Source organism: Gymnoscopelus braueri, assembly GCF_963280865.1.
Source record: "Gymnoscopelus braueri genome assembly, chromosome: 12".
NCBI lineage: Eukaryota > Metazoa > Chordata > Actinopteri > Myctophiformes > Myctophidae > Gymnoscopelus > Gymnoscopelus braueri.
In genome coordinates, this window is record NC_137614.1 from 54,850,183 (window position 1) to 54,873,563 (window position 23,381).

Sequence of the window (23,381 nt, forward strand, 5' to 3'; positions counted from 1 at the left end):
AAAGAAAAAACATTGTTAATTTCCATATGTTTTCTAAAGCTACAGGGAGCCACAAGGGAAGGGCTAAAGAGCCATGTGTGGCTCCAGAGCCTTAGGTTGCAGACCTCTGCTCTATGGTGTTAAGAGAGATAATATAATATGGTGTTAAGAGAGATAATGTAGATCTCTGCTGAGTTATGAATCCTCTGTGTTGTGTAGATCTCTCTGCTGAGCTTTGATGACGGGGTTGTGGATCCCTCCTCCATCATTCCTCTGATCGATGGAGGAACCGAGGGCTTCAAAGGAAACGCCCGCGTCATCCTGCCTGGCATGACCGCCTGCATCGACTGTACCCTGGAGCTGTACCCTCCTCAGGTAGGACTGTAACCTCCTCAGGTAGGACTCTAGCCTCCTCAGGTAGGACTGTAACCTCCTCAGGTAGGACTCTAGCCTCCTCAGGTAGGACTGTAGCCTCCTCAGGTAGGACTGTAACCTCCTCAGGTAGGACTGTAACCTCCTCAGGTAGGACTCTAGCCTCCTCAGGTAGGACTGTAGCCTCCTCAGGTAGGACTGTAACCTCCTCAGGTAGGACTGTAACCTCCTCAGGTAGGACTGTAGCCTCCTCAGGTAGGACTCTAGCCTCCTCAGGTAGGACTGTAACCTCCTCAGGTAGGACTCTAGCCTCCTCAGGTAGGACTGTAGCCTCCTCAGGTAGGACTGTAGCCTCCTCAGGTAGGACTGTAGCCTCCTCAGGTAGGACTGTAACCTCCTCAGGTAGGACTGTAACCTCCTCAGGTAGGACTGTAGCCTCCTCAGGTAGGACTGTAACCTCCTCAGGTAGGACTGTAACCTCCTCAGGTAGGACTGTAGCCTCCTCAGGTAGGACTGTAACCTCCTCAGGTAGGACTGTAACCTCCTCAGGTAGGACTGTAACCTCCTCAGGTAGGACTGTAACCTCCTCAGGTAGGACTGTAGCCTCCTCAGGTAGGACTGTAACCTCCTCAGGTAGGACTGTAACCTCCTCAGGTAGGACTGTAACCTCCTCAGGTAGGACTGTAGCCTCCTCAGGTAGGACTGTAGCCTCCTCAGGTAGGACTGTACCTCCTCAGGTAGGACTGTAGCCTCCTCAGGTAGGACTGTAGCCTCCTCAGGTAGGACTGTAGCCTCCTAAGGTAGGAGGGTACCCTGGGACTAAGCGGCTCATACATTTCTGTAGCGGGAGTGAATGTTCAGAAGTCGAGCGGGATGAAGCAGTCTGTAGGTTCAGTAGAGTTTAGTTGTAATCTGTGTTGTCTTGTTGTTTCTTTCTGTTCACAGATAAACTTTCCCATGTGCACCATCGCATCGATGCCCAGACTGCCTGAACACTGTGTTGAATACGCCAGGATGCTGCAGTGGCCTAAAGAGAAGCCCTTTGGAGGTATTTATGCTGATGATATTACAGTACACACTACATATTGTACCATACGTTAGGAGGTATGCTGATGATATTACAGTACACACTACATATTGTACCATACGTTAGGAGGTATGCTGATGATATTACAGTACACACTACATAGTGAACCATTATATAAAACTCCACAAAGAAAGTTTGGAAACTTGACTTTGGTTGATTATTTCTCCCCTTCTGGCAGTCTGGCTGAGGTGTGTGACTGGCACCTGAGCATGGGTTCTGTCACTCTGACAGTCTGTGGTTCCGTTGTGCAAAACTTGCCTGTAAATCTACGCCTAAGCCTATGGTTCCTTAGTGAAGGTATAGGGTGAGGAACATCTTCCTGGGACGGCCACTTGGCGGTGTGTCTTCACCAGTCTCACTGTCTCACCAGGCTTTTACACACTTCTCACTGAAGTGTGTAAAAGGAACCAGGTCTAACATCAAGTAATGCTGTTCTCTGCATAACGGAACACCAGCTTCTACTTGCCCTGTTGCACCATGGGTCTTATCCTGAAGGGACAAATGTGGCATCTGTCCATGGGTGCTGCTTGGAGAGAGAGACACACACACACACACACACACACACACACACACACACACACACACACACACACACACACACACACACACACATACACATACACACACACTCAACAAAGTTACAGGTCCCATGCTCAGGTGCCAGGCACACACCTCCACAAAGAGGAGACCTAATAATGTCTTTGTCTCTTATAGAAGACGTGTCTCTAGATGAGGACAGACCATAATAATGTCTTTGTCTCCTATAGAAGACGTGTCTCTAGATGAGGACAGACCATAATAATGTCTTTGTCTCTTATAGAAGACGTGTCTCTAGATGAGGACAGACCATAATAATGTCTTTGTCTTATAGAAGACGTGTCTCTAGATGAGGACAGACCATAATAATGTCTTTGTCTCCTATAGAAGACGTGTCTCTAGATGAGGACAGACCATAATAATGTCTTTGTCTCCTATAGAAGACGTGTCTCTAGATGAGGACAGACCATAATAATGTCTTTGTCTCCTATAGAAGACGTGTCTCTAGATGAGGACAGACCATAATAATGTCTTTGTCTCCTATAGAAGACGTGTCTCTAGATGAGGACAGACCATAATAATGTCTTTGTCTCTTATAGAAGACGTGTCTCTAGATGAGGACAGACCATAATAATGTCTTTGTCTTATAGAAGACGTGTCTCTAGATGAGGACAGACCATAATAATGTCTTTGTCTCCTATAGAAGACGTGTCTCTAGATGAGGACAGACCATAATAATGTCTTTGTCTCCTATAGAAGACGTGTCTCTAGATGAGGACAGACCATAATAATGTCTTTGTCTCCTATAGAAGACGTGTCTCTAGATGAGGACAGACCATAATAATGTCTTTGTCTCCTATAGAAGACGTGTCTCTAGATGAGGACAGACCATAATAATGTCTTTGTCTCCTATAGAAGACGTGTCTCTAGATGAGGACAGACCATAATAATGTCTTTGTCTCTTATAGAAGACGTGTCTCTAGATGAGGACAGACCATAATAATGTCTTTGTCTCCTATAGAAGACGTGTCTCTAGATGAGGACAGACCATAATAATGTCTTTGTCTCCTATAGAAGACGTGTCTCTAGATGAGGACAGACCATAATAATGTCTTTGTCTCCTATAGAAGACGTGTCTCTAGATGAGGACAGACCATAATAATGTCTTTGTCTCCTATAGAAGACGTGTCTCTAGATGAGGACAGACCATAATAATGTCTTTGTCTTATAGAAGACGTGTCTCTAGATGAGGACAGACCATAATAATGTCTTTGTCTCCTATAGAAGACGTGTCTCTAGATGAGGACAGACCATAATAATGTCTTTGTCTCCTATAGAAGACGTGTCTCTAGATGAGGACAGACCATAATAATGTCTTTGTCTCTTATAGAAGACGTGTCTCTAGATGAGGACAGACCATAATAATGTATTTGTCTCTTATAGAAGACGTGTCTCTAGATGAGGACAGACCATAATAATGTCTTTGTCTCTTATAGAAGACGTGTCTCTAGATGAGGACAGACCATAATAATGTCTTTGTCTCCTATAGAAGACGTGTCTCTAGATGAGGACAGACCATAATAATGTCTTTGTCTCCTATAGAAGACGTGTCTCTAGATGAGGACAGACCATAATAATGTCTTTGTCTCTTATAGAAGACGTGTCTCTAGATGAGGACAGACCATAATAATGTCTTTGTCTCCTATAGAAGACGTGTCTCTAGATGAGGACAGACCATAATAATGTCTTTGTCTCCTATAGAAGACGTGTCTCTAGATGAGGACAGACCATAATAATGTCTTTGTCTCCTATAGAAGACGTGTCTCTAGATGAGGACAGACCATAATAATGTCTTTGTCTCCTATAGAAGACGTGTCTCTAGATGAGGACCGACCATAATAATGTCTTTGTCTCCTATAGAAGACGTGTCTCTAGACGAGGACAGACCATAATAATGTCTTTGTCTCCTATAGAAGACGTGTCTCTAGACGGGGACAGTCCAGAACACATCCAGTGGGTTTTCCAGAAGGCTGTGGAGAGAGCTGCTCAGTTTAACATCACTGGAATCACCTACAGACTCACACAAGGTTCAAAATTATAATTAGTGAATAATAATAATAATAATACACTTTATTTGTATAGCACCTTTCATGACATGAAATGCAGCTCAAAGTGCTTTACAGAGCAACAATACAATTACAGTTAGAACCAATTTAACAATAAAGCAAATAAAATAAAATAAAATAAAAGCAAAGGCATAAAACAACATTAAAATAGGGAATACAGTGAGGAATTAAAAATCAACCAAAGAATCAGCTAAAAGCAAGAGTGAAGTAATAGGTCTTGAGCTGTGCTTTAAAGCTATCGACAGAGGCTGCCTGTCTTAAGTGTAATGGGAGTTTATTCCACACTGTCGGTCCGTAAAAGCAGAATGCTGCTTCACCGTATTTTTTATATGTCATTGTAGGCACCTCGAGCAGGTCAGCACTTGAAGACCTGAGGGCCCGGTTTGGAACATATCTCTCTAGGCAGTCAGAGAGGTAGAAAGGTGCCAGACCATTTAGAGCTTTATAAACTATTAAAATAATTTTAAAATCAATCCTAAAAACAACCGGGAGCCAGTGTAGTGAAGCTAGAACTATGATATACTGATACTGATATGTTCTCTCATCCTAGTTTTAGTTAAAATTCTGGCTGCCGCATTTTGAACAAGTTGTAATCTGTCAGTTGTTTTCTTTGGCAGGCCAGAGTAGAGTGCGTTGCAGTAATCAAGCCGAGAGAAAACAAAAGCGTGGATCAACGTTTTTGCATCGTCTAACGACAGATAGTCTCTAATTCGCGCAATATTTCTAAGATGAAAGAAAGCAATCTTGGTGACATGATTAATGTGTGTATTAAAATTCAATTCAGAATCGATAATAACCCCCAGGTTCTTTACTGTGGTGTTACTTTCTACAGCCAGGTTACCAAGTCTACTTGTTATTGATTCTCTCTGCTCACTGGAGCCAATTATGAGAACTTCTGTTTTATCCTCATTTAGCTTAAGAAAGTTCTCACTCATCCAGCATTTTATACTGGACAGACAGGTCAACAATGGGTCTAGAGCGCAGGGGTCGTCTGGAGCTACTGAAAGATACAGCTGGGTATCATCAGCATAGAAATGGAAGTTCACTCCGTGATCGGCGATGAGTTCTCCCAGCACTAGTATATACAGGGAGAACAATAAGGGACCCAGAATTGAGCCCTGTGGAATACCAGAACAGATGTTGTGTTTGTCTGAGTCAAAGTTAGCTAGACTGACAAAATAGCTTCTGCCTTTTAGGTAAGAGTAAAACCAAGACAAGGCTGTGCCTGACAAACCAATCCAGTACTCCATGCGTTGTAGTAGAATTGTGTGATCAATCGTATCAAAAGCAGCGGTTAAGTCAAGGAGTAGGAGAATAGACTCACACAAGGTTCAAAACTTAATTATTATTAATGAATAGACTCACACAAGGTTCAAAACTTTATTATTATCAATGAATAGACTCACACAAGGTTCAAAACTTAATTATTATTAATGAATAGACTCATACAAGGTTCAAAACTTTATTATTATTAATGAATCAACTTCAGAGATCAAAAAAGATTGATACCTGAAGCTGCTGGACAATGAGTGATGTAATGTAATGTAATGTAATGTAATGTAATGTAATGTAATGTAATGTAGGTTTATTATACATGTTGTAATAAAAATGGTGCATTCATCGTGTGTTTATGGCATTGTTCATGTTTATGAACGAACGTCTAGAATAGATAAAGCACACACCCTCGCTCTATTATTGGCTAGAATTCTTTATTGGCTAGAATTCTTTATTGGCTAGAATTCATCGTGGCGGTGCTGAGAGACCATAGAGTTAAACATAATAGAGAGGGAAATCCCCTCCCACCCACTTGCATTGAGTTGCTCACAGTCTGTACCGTGATGTCACAGTCTGTACCGTGATGTCACAGTCTGTACCGTGATGTCACAGTCTGTACCGTGATGTCACAGTCTGTACCGTGATGTCACAGTCTGTACCGTGATGTCACAGTCTGTACCGTGATGTCACAGTCTGTACCGTGATGTCACAGTCTGTACCGTGATGTCACAGTCTGTACCGTGATGTCACAGTCTGTACCGTGATTTCACATTCTGTACCGTGATGTCACAGTCTGTACCGTGATTTCACATTCTGTACCGTGATGTCACAGTCTGTACCGTGATGTCACAGTCTGTACCGTGATGTCACAGTCTGTACCGTGATGTCACAGTCGCCAAAATCATGTTCCAAATATGAAAACACAACAACATCATGTTTTATTATGTCCTCAACTTCATTCAAATAGGGTTTGGGTGCAAAATCAGCTAAATTGTACTTTAACTTTGACAGCAAATTTGATGTAGTTTTATTCAGTCTTTAGAATAAAATTCCATTTAGTTTGAGTCACATCTTAGTCATCTGAAATGTTGTACTTTTAGTCTAGTTTTAGTCGACTAAATCTACAGTGTATTTTAGTCGACTAAATGTATTTTGTCGCTGCCTTGATGGTGTCATAATGCCTGATTTATACTTAACTGTGAGACGAAAGTAGCCGATCTACAAGCTGACGTGTTAATGAATGAATGAAGTTATTAATTCATGTGCTTTATTGTTTTACAGGAGTGGTGAAGCGCATCATCCCTGCAGTGGCTTCAACCAACGCAGTGATCGCTGGTAGGAAAGATTCTATTGTATCATCATAAAACACACTGATTCTATTCTATTCTATTCTATTCTATCATCAGAAAACACTGATTCTATTCTATTCTGGCTGTGGCCAGTAGAGTGTAGTACTGGCTGTGGCCAGTAGAGGCTTGTTTTTGCCATAAAGCAAGAGGAACAGAGAGAGATATATGTATATATATATATATATATATATATGCCATTTTCCCACAGGAATTAAACAGGAAGTAAACGAGCCTTCCACAAAAAACACTTTCCACAAAAAATCCTCAATATTCTGCCTGTAACACCGGCTGCTTCCAATCCCGTTACTGTACTTGCACAATATACGATTAATATGAAACGCAGTATGACCCAAATCACTTCCTCAGGCAGTGCAACGTCAAAATCATCACCATCTTTTGGTCTGTCCTCATCTAGAGACACGTCTTCTATAGGAGACAAAGACATTATTATGGTCTGTCCTCATCTAGAGACACGTCTTCTATAGGAGACAAAGATCTAAAAGCTAACAAGGTCGACGCGTTGTTGCCTTGCAGATCTGCTGCCAGTAGCCCCTCCCCCTTTTACTCACTGCACACAACAAACAGCACAGCCTGTCAGAGACGAGACCAGCAGAGAGACACAGAGACACAGAGACACAGAGACCAGCAGAGAGACACAGAGACACAGAGACAGAGAGACACAGAGACACAGAGACACAGAGACCAGCAGAGAGACACAGAGACACAGAGACCAGCAGAGAGACACAGAGACCAGCAGAGAGACACAGAGACCAGCAGAGAGACACAGAGACACAGAGACACAGAGACACAGAGACACAGAGAGACACAGAGACACAGAGACAGAGAGACACAGAGACACAGAGACACAGAGACCAGCAGAGAGACACAGAGACACAGAGACCAGCAGAGAGACACAGAGACCAGCAGAGAGACACAGAGACCAGCAGAGAGACACAGAGACACAGAGACACAGAGACCAGCAGAGAGACACAGAGACCAGCAGAGAGACACAGAGACACAGAGACCAGCAGAGAGACACAGAGACCAGCAGAGAGACACAGAGACACAGAGACCAGCAGAGAGACACAGAGACCAGCAGAGAGACACAGAGACACAGAGACCAGCAGAGAGACACAGAGACCAGCAGAGAGACACAGAGACCAGCAGAGAGACACAGAGACACAGAGACCAGCAGAGAGACACAGAGACCAGCAGAGAGACACAGAGACACAGAGACCAGCAGAGAGACACAGAGACCAGCAGAGAGACACAGAGACACAGAGACCAGCAGAGAGACACAGAGACCAGCAGAGAGACACAGAGACACAGAGACCAGCAGAGAGACACAGAGACACAGAGACACAGAGACACAGAGACACAGAGAGACACAGAGACACAGAGACAGAGAGACACAGAGACACAGAGACCAGCAGAGAGACACAGAGACACAGAGACCAGCAGAGAGACACAGAGACCAGCAGAGAGACACAGAGACCAGCAGAGAGACACAGAGACACAGAGACCAGCAGAGAGACACAGAGACACAGAGACCAGCAGAGAGACACAGAGACCAGCAGAGAGACACAGAGACACAGAGACCAGCAGAGAGACACAGAGACCAGCAGAGAGACACAGAGACACAGAGACCAGCAGAGAGACACAGAGACCAGCAGAGAGACACAGAGACACAGAGACCAGCAGAGAGACACAGAGACCAGCAGAGAGACACAGAGACCAGCAGAGAGACACAGAGACACAGAGACCAGCAGAGAGACACAGAGACCAGCAGAGAGACACAGAGACACAGAGACCAGCAGAGAGACACAGAGACACAGAGACCAGCAGAGAGACACAGAGACCAGCAGAGAGACACAGAGACACAGAGACCAGCAGAGAGACACAGAGACACAGAGACACAGAGACAGAGACACACCCAATGCTCTGGAGAGAGACAGAGAGAGAGAGACAGAGAGAGAGAGACAGAGACACACCCAAGGATCTGGACAGAGAGACAGAGAGAGACCCAAGGCTCTGGACAGAGACAGAGAGACGGAGGAGGAAAGCGACAGAGACAGAGAGAGAGAGAGACCGAGACCGAGACAGAGAGAGAGAGGGGGGGGAGAGTGTGTGTGTGTGTGTGTGAGAGAGGGTGATGGAGAGAGAGACGTGACAAAAGCGGCAGTGGCTCAGGGGTAGAGTGGCCGGGTAGAGTGAACTGGAAAACCGCAAGGTTCCCAGTTCGATCCCGGGCTGGGGCGCTCCCCTAGAGTTAGTGTCGAAGTGTCCTTGAGCAAGATGCTGAACCCCTAATTGCTCCCGATGAGCAGGTTGGTGCCTTGCATGGTTTCCTCCTCCATCGGTGTATGAATGTGTGTGTGAATGGGTTAATGGCACAATCAATGTAAAGCGCTTCGGATAGAAGCGCTATATAAATGCACCATTTACCATTTACCATTTACAAAAGGTTTCTCTCTATCACAGGGCTTCTCAAACCTTTTTAGACCACAACCCCATATTATGAGGGATTTATTTTGGCGACCCCCCCCCCCTCATCCATTTTGTAGAGATGGAACCAAATGGACCCGTGGTCCATGTATTCCTACCATCCGCTCATATTCAACTTAAGTCCTGAGTTAATGGTTTATGAACAGAGCTGTGTGCCTCACTCAGCAGAGCTGTTTGTGTGTGAGAAGTCATAAACTCACACTTCTCTTTCACTTCTGACATTTACTGTGAAAAAAACACTTGTTTTGGAAACGATGAGAGAGAGAGAGAGAGATAGACAGAAACAATGAGAGAGGGAGAGAGAGAGAGAGAGACAGAAACAATGAGAGAGGGGGAGAGAGAGAGACAGACAGAAACAATGAGAGAGGGGGAGAGAGAGAGAGACAGAAACAATGAGAGAGGGGGAGAGAGAGAGAGACAGAAACAATGAGAGAGGGGGAGAGAGAGAGAGACAGAAACAATGAGAGAGGGGGAGAGAGAGAGATAGAAACAATGAGAGAGGGAGAGAGAGAGAGAGAGACAGAAACAATGAGAGAGGGGGAGAGAGAGAGACAGACAGAAACAATGAGAGAGGGGGAGAGAGAGAGAGACAGAAACAATGAGAGAGGGGGAGAGAGAGAGAGACAGAAACAATGAGAGAGGGGGAGAGAGAGAGACAGACAGAAACAATGAGAGAGGGGGAGAGAGACAGACAGAAACAATGAGAGGGGGAGAGAGAGAGAGACAGACAGAAACAATGAGAGAGGGGGAGAGAGAGAGAGACAGAAACGATGAGAGAGGGAGAGAGAGAGAGAGACAGAAACAAGCGTGCACTCCACTGTTGCCATGTATGCTAATTATAAGCAGTGGTGCCATGTCCACTGATTATAAGCAACTTTTACACTACTTTTAAACTACTTTTACAAAATGTTCTCTCTCTCACTGTGAGGTGGCTGTGAAGTGGATCTGCGCTGTAAAGTGGGCGCTATGTCACGCTAGACTTCTAGTTATTATCATAATCATTATTATTATCATCATTATATTATTATTATATAAAGTAAACGCTTTCAAGCTTTTCAAGTAGGCCCTGATCACAGAAAAGGGTTTTGGAAACACTGTGGGATTTACATACTAGAATGTATGAATAAATTATTATTATTATTATTATTATTATTACATTTATAGGTTTTTGTGTTCACCGGCCATAGCGGCTATGGCCGGTGAACAGTCCAAATTTCCAGGCCCCACTCTGCGGCCTGTGGGGGCGTGAAAATTCAGGGGGCGGACTCTACATGTCCTCTGGGCCCCCCTCTGCGCGTGAACACCACTTGTTCGCCCATCGGTCTTACGGATTACCCACACGGATGTTTTTCCCTTTGTTTACGTTTTAGGGTCCTATCTTGCAGTTCAAGCATAATTCCACAGGGTGGGTGGCAGGGTGGCAGAATATGAGCCAAAACTATTAGAAGTGAACTGTGTACACCTCCCACACTGTACTATGGGAAACAGCCTACTATTAGAACTATGAGCTGTGTACATTGTGTACACCTCCAATACAATGCTATGGTAAATGGCGTTTACCATCATGTGACCTCCCGGGACGCTGTTTCTCGCCAATTCCCGCCTAGTCCCGCCTAGTACAGCCTAGTCCAGCCTAGTACAGCCTAGTCCAGCCTAGTCCAGCCTATTATAACCTAGTCCAGCCTAGTCCAGCCTATTACAGCCTAGTCCAGCCTATTACAGCCTAGTCCAGCCTATTACAGCCTAGTCCAGCCTAGTCCAGCCTATTATAGCCTAGTCCAGCCTTTTACAGCCTAGTCCAGCATAGCCCAACCTAGTCCAGCCTATTACAATCTAGTACAGCCTAGTCCAGCCTAGTCCGGCCTAGTCCAGCCTAGTCCAACCTATTACAGGCTGTTCCAGCCTAGTACATCCTAGTACAGCCTATTATAGCCTATTACAGCCTAGTCCAGCCTAGTCCCACCTATTATGGCCTAGTCCAGCCTATTAAAGCCTAGTCCAACCTATTCAAGCCTAGTCCAGCTTAGTCCCGCCTATTAAAGCCTAGTCCAGCCTATTACAGCTTAGTCCAGCCTATTACAGCCTAGTCCAGCCTAGTACAGCCTAGTACAACCTAATAGAGCCTAGTAGAGCCTAGTACAACCTAGTCTTAACTAGTCCAGTCTGTTCCATGCTAGTAGAGCCTATATTGCCCTCCCCATGTCTGTTCCATCAAAAGGCTGGACTAAGCTAGAACTGGGTGTACTAGGCTTTACTGTACTAGACTCTACTGGTCTCTAATAGGCTGTTTTAAGCTCTAGTAGGCTTTGCTAGGCTGTACTGGGCTCTATTAGGCTATAGAAGGCAGTAATTTACTTTGGCCTACAAAGGTACATGCAAAACTATTGCTCGTGCACACACAAGCTATGGCCCGTGTACACAGTGGTTAGTCCCTATGGTCTGAGTATCTACAGGGCTGACAAGGGACTAGTAAAGCCTAATAAAGAGTATTAGAGTCTGGTACAGCCTAGTACAACCTAGTCTAGCCTAGTCCAGCCTGTTCCATGCTAGTATAGCCTATACCACCCTCCCCTAGTCTGTTCTCCCAAAAGGCTGGACTAGTCTTGGATGTACTAGGCTGTACTGTACTGTACTAGACTCTACTGGTCTCTAATAGGCTGTTTTAAGCTCTAGTAGGCTTTGCTAGGCTTTACTGGGCTCTATTAGGCTATAGAAGCCAGTACTTTACTTTGGCCTACAAAGGCTCTTGCAAAACTATTGCTCGTGAACACACAAGCTATGGCCCGTGTACACAGTGTTTAGTCCCTATGGTCTGAGTATCTAAAGGGCTGACAAGGGACTAGTAAAGCCTAATAGAGAGTATTAGAGTCTGGTACAGCCTAGTACACTCTAGTCTAGCCTAGTCCAGCCTGTTCCATGCTAGTATAGCCTATACCAACCTCCACTACTCTGTTCTCCCAACAGGCTGGACTATACTAGTCTTGGGTGCACTAGGCTGTACTGTACTGTACTGTACTAGACTCTACTGGTCTCTAATAGGCTGTTTTAAGCTCTAGTAGGCTTTGCTAGGCTTTACTGGGCTCTATTAGGCTATAGAAGCCAGTACTTTACTTTGGCCTACAAAGGCTCTTGCAAAACTATTGCTTGTGAACACACAAGCTATGGCCCGTGTACACAGTGTTTAGTCCCTATGGTCTGAGTATCTAAAGGGCTGACAAGGGACTAGTAAAGCCTAATAGAGAGTATTAGAGTCTGGTACAGCCTAGTACACTGTAGTCTAGCCTAGTCCAGCCTGTTCCATGCTAGTATAGCCTATACCAACCTCCACTACTCTGTTCTCCCAACAGGCTGGACTATATTAGTCTTGGGTGCACTAGGCTGTACTGTACTGTACTGTACTAGACTCTACTGGTCTCTAATAGGCTGTTTTAAGCTCTAGTAGGCTTTGCTAGGCTTTACTGGGCTCTATTAGGCTATAGAAGCCAGTACTTTACTTTGGCCTACAAAGGCTCTTGCAAAACTATTGCTCGTGAACACACAAGCTATGGCCCGTGTACACAGTGTTTAGTCCCTATGGTCTGAGTATCTAAAGGGCTGACAAGGGACTAGTAAAGCCTAATAGAGAGTATTAGAGTCTGGTACAGCCTAGTACACTCTAGTCTAGCCTAGTCCAGCCTGTTCCATGCTAGTATAGCCTATACCAACCTCCACTACTCTGTTCTCCCAACAGGCTGGACTATACTAGTCTTGGGTGCACTAGGCTGTACTGTACTGTACTGTGCTAGACTCTACTGGTCTCTAATAGGCTGTTTTAAGCTCTAGTAGGCTTTGCTAGGCTTTACTGGGCTCTATTAGGCTATAGAAGCCAGTACTTTACTTTGGCCTACAAAGGCTCTTGCAAAACTATTGCTCGTGAACACACAAGCTATGGCCCGTGTACGCAGTGTTTAGTCCCTATGGTCTGAGTATCTAAAGGGCTGACAAGGGACTAGTAAAGCCTAATAGAGAGTATTAGAGTCTGGTACAGCCTAGTACACTCTAGTCTAGCCTAGTCCAGCCTGTTCCATGCTAGTATAGCCTATACCAACCTCCACTACTCTGTTCTCCCAACAGGCTGGACTATACTAGTCTTGGGTGCACTAGGCTGTACTGTACTGTACTGTACTAGACTCTACTGGTCTCTAATAGGCTGTTTTAAGCTCTAGTAGGCTTTGCTAGGCTTTACTGGGCTCTATTAGGCTATAGAAGCCAGGACTTTACTTTGGCCTACAAAGGCTCTTGCAAAACTATTGCTCGTGAACACACAAGCTATGGCCCGTGTACACAGTGTTTAGTCCCTATGGTCTGAGTATCTAAAGGGCTGACAAGGGACTAGTAAAGCCTAATAGAGAGTATTAGAGTCTGGTAGAGCCTAGTACACTCTAGTCTAGCCTAGTCCAGCCTGTTCCATGCTGGTATAGCCTATACCAACCTCCACTACTCTGTTCTCCCAACAGGCTGGACTATACTAGTCTTGGGTGCACTAGGCTGTACTGTACTGTACTGTACTGTACTAGACTCTACTGGTCTCTAATAGGCTGTTTTAAGCTCTAGTAGGCTTTGCTAGGCTTTACTGGGCTCTATTAGGCTATAGAAGCCAGTACTTTACTTTGGCCTACAAAGGCTCTTGCAAAACTATTGCTCGTGAACACACAAGCTATGGCCCGTGTACGCAGTGTTTAGTCCCTATGGTCTGAGTATCTAAAGGGCTGACAAGGGACTAGTAAAGCCTAATAGAGAGTATTAGAGTCTGGTACAGCCTAGTACACTCTAGTCTAGCCTAGTCCAGCCTGTTCCATGCTAGTATAGCCTATACCAACCTCCACTACTCTGTTCTCCCAACAGGCTGGACTATACTAGTCTTGGGTGCACTAGGCTGTACTGTACTGTACTGTACTGTACTAGACTCTACTGGTCTCTAATAGGCTGTTTTAAGCTCTAGTAGGCTTTGCTAGGCTTTACTGGGCTCTATTAGGCTATAGAAGCCAGTACTTTACTTTGGCCTACAAAGGCTCTTGCAAAACTATTGCTCGTGAACACACAAGCTATGGCCCGTGTACACAGTGTTTAGTCCCTATGGTCTGAGTATCTAAAGGGCTGACAAGGGACTAGTAAAGCCTAATAGAGAGTATTAGAGTCTGGTACAGCCTAGTACACTCTAGTCTAGCCTAGTCCAGCCTGTTCCATGCTAGTATAGCCTATACCAACCTCCACTACTCTGTTCTCCCAACAGGCTGGACTATACTAGTCTTGGGTGCACTAGGCTGTACTGTACTGTACTGTACTAGACTCTACTGGTCTCTAATAGGCTGTTTTAAGCTCTAGTAGGCTTTGCTAGGCTTTACTGGGCTCTATTAGGCTATAGAAGCCAGTACTTTACTTTGGCCTACATAGGCTCTTGCAAAACTATTGCTCGTGAACACACAAGCTATGGCCCGTGTACACAGTGTTTAGTCCCTATGGTCTGAGTATCTAAAGGGCTGACAAGGGACTAGTAAAGCCTAATAGAGAGTATTAGAGTCTGGTACAGCCTAGTACACTCTAGTCTAGCCTAGTCCAGCCTGTTCCATGCTAGTATAGCCTATACCAACCTCCACTACTCTGTTCTCCCAACAGGCTGGACTATACTAGTCTTGGGTGCACTAGGCTGTACTGTACTGTACTGTACTAGACTCTACTGGTCTCTAATAGGCTGTTTCAAGCTCTAGTAGGCTTTGCTAGGCTTTACTGGGCTCTATTAGGCTATAGAAGCCAGTACTTTACTTTGGCCTACAAAGGCTCTTGCAAAACTATTGCTCGTGAACACACAAGCTATGGCCCGTGTACACAGTGTTTAGTCCCTATGGTCTGAGTATCTAAAGGGCTGACAAGGGACTAGTAAAGCCTAATAGAGAGTATTAGAGTCTGGTACAGCCTAGTACACTCTAGTCTAGCCTAGTCCAGCCTGTTCCATGCTAGTATAGCCTATACCAACCTCCACTACTCTGTTCTCCCAACAGGCTGGACTATACTAGTCTTGGGTGCACTAGGCTGTACTGTACTGTACTGTACTGTACTAGACTCTACTGGTCTCTAATAGGCTGTTTTAAGCTCTAGTAGGCTTTGCTAGGCTTTACTGGGCTCTATTAGGCTATAGAAGCCAGTACTTTACTTTGGCCTACAAAGGCTCTTGCAAAACTATTGCTCGTGAACACACAAGCTATGGCCCGTGTACACAGTGTTTAGTCCCTATGGTCTGAGTATCTAAAGGGCTGACAAGGGACTAGTAAAGCCTAATAGAGAGTATTAGAGTCTGGTACAGCCTAGTACACTCTAGTCTAGCCTAGTCCAGCCTGTTCCATGCTAGTATAGCCTATACCAACCTCCACTACTCTGTTCTCCCAACAGGCTGGACTATACTAGTCTTGGGTGCACTAGGCTGTACTGTACTGTACTGTACTAGACTCTACTGGTCTCTAATAGGCTGTTTTAAGCTCTAGTAGGCTTTGCTAGGCTTTACTGGGCTCTATTAGGCTATAGAAGCCAGTACTTTACTTTGGCCTACAAAGGCTCTTGCAAAACTATTGCTCGTGAACACACAAGCTATGGCCCGTGTACACAGTGTTTAGTCCCTATGGTCTGAGTATCTAAAGGGCTGACAAGGGACTAGTAAAGCCTAATAGAGAGTATTAGAGTCTGGTACAGCCTAGTACACTCTAGTCTAGCCTAGTCCAGCCTGTTCCATGCTAGTATAGCCTATACCAACCTCCACTACTCTGTTCTCCCAACAGGCTGGACTATACTAGTCTTGGGTGCACTAGGCTGTACTGTACTGTACTGTACTAGACTCTACTGGTCTCTAATAGGCTGTTTTAAGCTCTAGTAGGCTTTGCTAGGCTTTACTGGGCTCTATTAGGCTATAGAAGCCAGTACTTTACTTTGGCCTACAAAGGCTCTTGCAAAACTATTGCTCGTGAACACACAAGCTATGGCCCATGTACACAGTGTTTAGTCCCTATGGTCTGAGTATCTAAAGGGCTGACAAGGGACTAGTAAAGCCTAATAGAGAGTATTAGAGTCTGGTACAGCCTAGTACACTCTAGTCTAGCCTAGTCCAGCCTGTTCCATGCTAGTATAGCCTATACCAACCTCCACTACTCTGTTCTCCCAACAGGCTGGACTATACTAGTCTTGGGTGCACTAGGCTGTACTGTACTGTACTGTATTAGACTCTACTGGTCTCTAATAGGCTGTTTTAAGCTCTAGTAGGCTTTGCTAGGCTTTACTGGGCTCTATTAGGCTATAGAAGGCAGTACTTTACTTTGGCCTACAAAGGCTCTTGCAAAACTATTGCTCGTGAACACACAAGCTATGGCCCGTGTACACAGTGGTTAGTCCCTATGGTCTGAGTATCTAAAGGGCTGACAAGGGACTAGTAAAGCCTAATAGAGAGTATTAGAGTCTGGTACAGCCTAGTACACTCTAGTCTAGCCTAGTCCAGCCTGTTCCATGCTAGTATAGCCTATACCAACCTCCCCTACTCTGTTCTCCCAACAGGCTGGACTATACTAGTCTTGGGTGCACTAGGCTGTACTCTACTGTACTGTACTAGACTCTACTGGTCTCTAATAGGCTGTTTTAAGCTCTAGTAGGCTTTGCTAGGCTTTACTGGGCTCTATTAGGCTATAGAAGCCAGTACTTTACTTTGGCCTACAAAGGCTCTTGCAAAACTATTGCTCGTGAACACACAAGCTATGGCCCGTGTACACAGTGTTTAGTCCCTATGGTCTGAGTATCTAAAGGGCTGACAAGGGACTAGTAAAGCCTAATAGAGAGTATTAGAGTCTGGTACAGCCTAGTACACTCTAGTCTAGCCTAGTCCAGCCTGTTCCATGCTAGTATAGCCTATACCAACCTCCCCTACTCTGTTCTCCCAACAGGCTGGACTATACTAGTCTTGGGTGCACTAGGCTGTACTGTACTGTACTGTACTAGACTCTACTGGTCTCTAATAGGCTGTTTTAAGCTCTAGTAGGCTTTGCTAGGCTTTACTGGGCTCTATTAGGCTATAGAAGCCAGTACTTTACTTTGGCCTACAAAGGCTCTTGCAAAACTATTGCTCGTGAACACACAAGCTATGGCCCGTGTACACAGTGTTTAGTCCCTATGGTCTGAGTATCTAAAGGGCTGACAAGGGACTAGTAAAGCCTAATAGACAGTATTAGAGTCTGGTACAGCCTAGTACACTCTAGTCTAGCCTAGTCCAGCCTGTTCCATGCTAGTATAGCCTATACCAACCTCCACTACTCTGTTCTCCCAACAGGCTGGACTATACTAGTCTTGGGTGCACTAGGCTGTACTGTACTGTACTAGACTCTACTGGTCTCTAATAGGCTGTTTTAAGCTCTAGTAGGCTTTGCTAGGCTTTACTGGGCTCTATTAGGCTATAGAAGCCAGTACTTTACTTTGGCCTACAAAGGCTCTTGCAAAACTATTGCTCGTGAACACACAAGCTATGGCCCGTGTACACAGTGTTTAGTCCCTATGGTCTGAGTATCTAAAGGGCTGACAAGGGACTAGTAAAGCCTAATAGAGAGTATTAGAGTCTGGTACAGCCTAGTACACTCTAGTCTAGCCTAGTCCAGCCTGTTCCATGCTAGTATAGCCTATACCAACCTCCACTACTCTGTTCTCCCAACAGGCTGGACTATACTAGTCTTGGGTGCACTAGGCTGTACTGTACTGTACTGTACTAGACTCTACTGGTCTCTAATAGGCTGTTTTAAGCTCTAGTAGGCTTTGCTAGGCTTTACTGGGCTCTATTAGGCTATAGAAGCCAGTACTTTACTTTGGCCTACAAAGGCTCTTGCAAAACTATTGCTCGTGAACACACAAGCTATGGCCCGTGAACACAGTGTTTAGTCCCTATGGTCTGAGTATCTAAAGGGCTGACAAGGGACTAGTAAAGCCTAATAGAGAATATTAGAGTCTGGTACAGCCTAGTACACTCTAGTCTAGCCTAGTCCAGCCTGTTCCATGCTAGTTTAGCCTATACCAACCTCCACTACTCTGTTCTCCCAACAGGCTGGACTATACTAGTCTTGGGTGCACTAGGCTGTACTGTACTGTACTGTACTAGACTCTACTGGTCTCTAATAGGCTGTTTTAAGCTCTAGTAGGCTTTGCTAGGCTTTACTGGGCTCTATTAGGCTATAGAAGCCAGTACTTTACTTTGGCCTACAAAGGCTCTTGCAAAACTATTGCTCGTGAACACACAAGCTATGGCCCATGTACACAGTGTTTAGTCCCTATGGTCTGAGTATCTAAAGGGCTGACAAGGGACTAGTAAAGCCTAATAGAGAGTATTAGAGTCTGGTACAGCCTAGTACACTCTAGTCTAGCCTAGTCCAGCCTGTTCCATGCTAGTATAGCCTATACCAACCTCCACTACTCTGTTCTCCCAACAGGCTGGACTATACTAGTCTTGGGTGCACTAGGCTGTACTGTACTGTACTGTACTAGACTCTACTGGTCTCTAATAGGCTGTTTTAAGCTCTAGTAGGCTTTGCTAGGCTTTACTGGGCTCTATTAGGCTATAGAAGCCAGTACTTTACTTTGGCCTACAAAGGCTCTTGCAAAACTATTGCTCGTGAACACACAAGCTATGGCCCGTGAACACAGTGTTTAGTCCCTATGGTCTGAGTATCTAAAGGGCTGACAAGGGACTAGTAAAGCCTAATAGAGAATATTAGAGTCTGGTACAGCCTAGTACACTCTAGTCTAGCCTAGTCCAGCCTGTTCCATGCTAGTATAGCCTATACCAACCTCCACTACTCTGTTCTCCCAACAGGCTGGACTATACTAGTCTTGGGTGCACTAGGCTGTACTGTACTGTACTGTACTAGACTCTACTGGTCTCTAATAGGCTGTTTTAAGCTCTAGTAGGCTTTGCTAGGCTTTACTGGGCTCTATTAGGCTATAGAAGCCAGTACTTTACTTTGGCCTACAAAGGCTCTTGCAAAACTATTGCTCGTGAACACACAAGCTATGGCCCATGTACACAGTGTTTAGTCCCTATGGTCTGAGTATCTAAAGGGCTGACAAGGGACTAGTAAAGCCTAATAGAGAGTATTAGAGTCTGGTACAGCCTAGTACACTCTAGTCTAGCCTAGTCCAGCCTGTTCCATGCTAGTATAGCCTATACCAACCTCCACTACTCTGTTCTCCCAACAGGCTGGACTATACTAGTCTTGGGTGCACTAGGCTGTACTGTACTGTACTGTACTAGACTCTACTGGTCTCTAATAGGCTGTTTTAAGCTCTAGTAGGCTTTGCTAGGCTTTACTGGGCTCTATTAGGCTATAGAAGCCAGTACTTTACTTTGGCCTACAAAGGCTCTTGCAAAACTATTGCTTGTGAACACACAAGCTATGGCCCGTGTACACAGTGTTTAGTCCCTATGGTCTGAGTATCTAAAGGGCTGACAAGGGACTAGTAAAGCCTAATAGAGAGTATTAGAGTCTGGTACAGCCTAGTACACTGTAGTCTAGCCTAGTCCAGCCTGTTCCATGCTAGTATAGCCTATACCAACCTCCACTACTCTGTTCTCCCAACAGGCTGGACTATATTAGTCTTGGGTGCACTAGGCTGTACTGTACTGTACTGTACTAGACTCTACTGGTCTCTAATAGGCTGTTTTAAGCTCTAGTAGGCTTTGCTAGGCTTTACTGGGCTCTATTAGGCTATAGAAGCCAGTACTTTACTTTGGCCTACAAAGGCTCTTGCAAAACTATTGCTCGTGAACACACAAGCTATGGCCCGTGTACACAGTGTTTAGTCCCTATGGTCTGAGTATCTAAAGGGCTGACAAGGGACTAGTAAAGCCTAATAGAGAGTATTAGAGTCTGGTACAGCCTAGTACACTCTAGTCTAGCCTAGTCCAGCCTGTTCCATGCTAGTATAGCCTATACCAACCTCCACTACTCTGTTCTCCCAACAGGCTGGACTATACTAGTCTTGGGTGCACTAGGCTGTACTGTACTGTACTGTACTAGACTCTACTGGTCTCTAATAGGCTGTTTTAAGCTCTAGTAGGCTTTGCTAGGCTTTACTGGGCTCTATTAGGCTATAGAAGCCAGTACTTTACTTTGACCTACAAAGGCTCTTGCAAAACTATTGCTCGTGAACACACAAGCTATGGCCCGTGTACGCAGTGTTTAGTCCCTATGGTCTGAGTATCTAAAGGGCTGACAAGGGACTAGTAAAGCCTAATAGAGAGTATTAGAGTCTGGTACAGCCTAGTACACTCTAGTCTAGCCTAGTCCAGCCTGTTCCATGCTAGTATAGCCTATACCAACCTCCACTACTCTGTTCTCCCAACAGGCTGGACTATACTAGTCTTGGGTGCACTAGGCTGTACTGTACTGTACTGTACTAGACTCTACTGGTCTCTAATAGGCTGTTTTAAGCTCTAGTAGGCTTTGCTAGGCTTTACTGGGCTCTATTAGGCTATAGAAGCCAGTACTTTACTTTGGCCTACAAAGGCTCTTGCAAAACTATTGCTCGTGAACACACAAGCTATGGCCCATGTACACAGTGTTTAGTCCCTATGGTCTGAGTATCTAAAGGGCTGACAAGGGACTAGTAAAGCCTAATAGAGAGTATTAGAGTCTGGTACAGCCTAGTACACTCTAGTCTAGCCTAGTCCAGCCTGTTCCATGCTAGTATAGCCTATACCAACCTCCACTACTCTGTTCTCCCAACAGGCTGGACTATACTAGTCTTGGGTGCACTAGGCTGTACTGTACTGTACTGTACTAGACTCTACTGGTCTCTAATAGGCTGTTTTAAGCTCTAGTAGGCTTTGCTAGGCTTTACTGGGCTCTATTAGGCTATAGAAGCCAGTACTTTACTTTGGCCTACAAAGGCTCTTGCAAAACTATTGCTTGTGAACACACAAGCTATGGCCCGTGTACACAGTGTTTAGTCCCTATGGTCTGAGTATCTAAAGGGCTGACAAGGGACTAGTAAAGCCTAATAGAGAGTATTAGAGTCTGGTACAGCCTAGTACACTGTAGTCTAGCCTAGTCCAGCCTGTTCCATGCTAGTATAGCCTATACCAACCTCCACTACTCTGTTCTCCCAACAGGCTGGACTATATTAGTCTTGGGTGCACTAGGCTGTACTGTACTGTACTGTACTAGACTCTACTGGTCTCTAATAGGCTGTTTTAAGCTCTAGTAGGCTTTGCTAGGCTTTACTGGGCTCTATTAGGCTATAGAAGCCAGTACTTTACTTTGGCCTACAAAGGCTCTTGCAAAACTATTGCTCGTGAACACACAAGCTATGGCCCGTGTACACAGTGTTTAGTCCCTATGGTCTGAGTATCTAAAGGGCTGACAAGGGACTAGTAAAGCCTAATAGAGAGTATTAGAGTCTGGTACAGCCTAGTACACTCTAGTCTAGCCTAGTCCAGCCTGTTCCATGCTAGTATAGCCTATACCAACCTCCACTACTCTGTTCTCCCAACAGGCTGGACTATACTAGTCTTGGGTGCACTAGGCTGTACTGTACTGTACTGTACTAGACTCTACTGGTCTCTAATAGGCTGTTTTAAGCTCTAGTAGGCTTTGCTAGGCTTTACTGGGCTCTATTAGGCTATAGAAGCCAGTACTTTACTTTGACCTACAAAGGCTCTTGCAAAACTATTGCTCGTGAACACACAAGCTATGGCCCGTGTACGCAGTGTTTAGTCCCTATGGTCTGAGTATCTAAAGGGCTGACAAGGGACTAGTAAAGCCTAATAGAGAGTATTAGAGTCTGGTACAGCCTAGTACACTCTAGTCTAGCCTAGTCCAGCCTGTTCCATGCTAGTATAGCCTATACCAACCTCCACTACTCTGTTCTCCCAACAGGCTGGACTATACTAGTCTTGGGTGCACTAGGCTGTACTGTACTGTACTGTACTGTACTGTACTGTACTGTACTGTACTGTACTGTACTGTACTGTACTGTACTGTACTGTACTGTACTGTACTAGACTCTACTGGTCTCTAATAGGCTGTTTTAAGCTCTAGTAGGCTTTGCTAGGCTTTACTGGGCTCTATTAGGCTATAGAAGCCAGGACTTTACTTTGGCCTACAAAGGCTCTTGCAAAACTATTGCTCGTGAACACACAAGCTATGGCCCGTGTACACAGTGTTTAGTCCCTATGGTCTGAGTATCTAAAGGGCTGACAAGGGACTAGTAAAGCCTAATAGAGAGTATTAGAGTCTGGTAGAGCCTAGTACACTCTAGTCTAGCCTAGTCCAGCCTGTTCCATGCTGGTATAGCCTATACCAACCTCCACTACTCTGTTCTCCCAACAGGCTGGACTATACTAGTCTTGGGTGCACTAGGCTGTACTGTACTGTACTGTACTGTACTAGACTCTACTGGTCTCTAATAGGCTGTTTTAAGCTCTAGTAGGCTTTGCTAGGCTTTACTGGGCTCTATTAGGCTATAGAAGCCAGTACTTTACTTTGGCCTACAAAGGCTCTTGCAAAACTATTGCTCGTGAACACACAAGCTATGGCCCGTGTACGCAGTGTTTAGTCCCTATGGTCTGAGTATCTAAAGGGCTGACAAGGGACTAGTAAAGCCTAATAGAGAGTATTAGAGTCTGGTACAGCCTAGTACACTCTAGTCTAGCCTAGTCCAGCCTGTTCCATGCTAGTATAGCCTATACCAACCTCCACTACTCTGTTCTCCCAACAGGCTGGACTATACTAGTCTTGGGTGCACTAGGCTGTACTGTACTGTACTGTACTGTACTGTACTAGACTCTACTGGTCTCTAATAGGCTGTTTTAAGCTCTAGTAGGCTTTGCTAGGCTTTACTGGGCTCTATTAGGCTATAGAAGCCAGTACTTTACTTTGGCCTACAAAGGCTCTTGCAAAACTATTGCTCGTGAACACACAAGCTATGGCCCGTGTACACAGTGTTTAGTCCCTATGGTCTGAGTATCTAAAGGGCTGACAAGGGACTAGTAAAGCCTAATAGAGAGTATTAGAGTCTGGTACAGCCTAGTACACTCTAGTCTAGCCTAGTCCAGCCTGTTCCATGCTAGTATTGCCTATACCAACCTCCACTACT

General features: G+C 45.1%; 1 protein-coding gene across 3 annotated transcripts in view; it reads left to right on the forward strand.

The window, feature by feature from the left end:
* LOC308096679 (NEDD8-activating enzyme E1 catalytic subunit) overlaps positions 1 to 23,381 on the forward strand; it is a 74,992-nt gene that overhangs the window by 17,317 nt on the left and 34,294 nt on the right. For 2 of the 3 annotated variants that reach the window (XM_080444090.1, XM_080444092.1), the window contains exons 9-12: positions 199 to 354; positions 1,297 to 1,399; positions 3,949 to 4,062; positions 6,658 to 6,711. In XM_080444090.1, coding sequence (XP_080300216.1) covers positions 199 to 354; positions 1,297 to 1,399; positions 3,949 to 4,062; positions 6,658 to 6,711 — 427 coding nt within the window. The remainder of the gene's footprint in view (positions 1 to 198; positions 355 to 1,296; positions 1,400 to 3,948; positions 4,063 to 6,657; positions 6,712 to 23,381) is intronic. The other variant, XM_080444091.1, reaches the window with a different exon arrangement.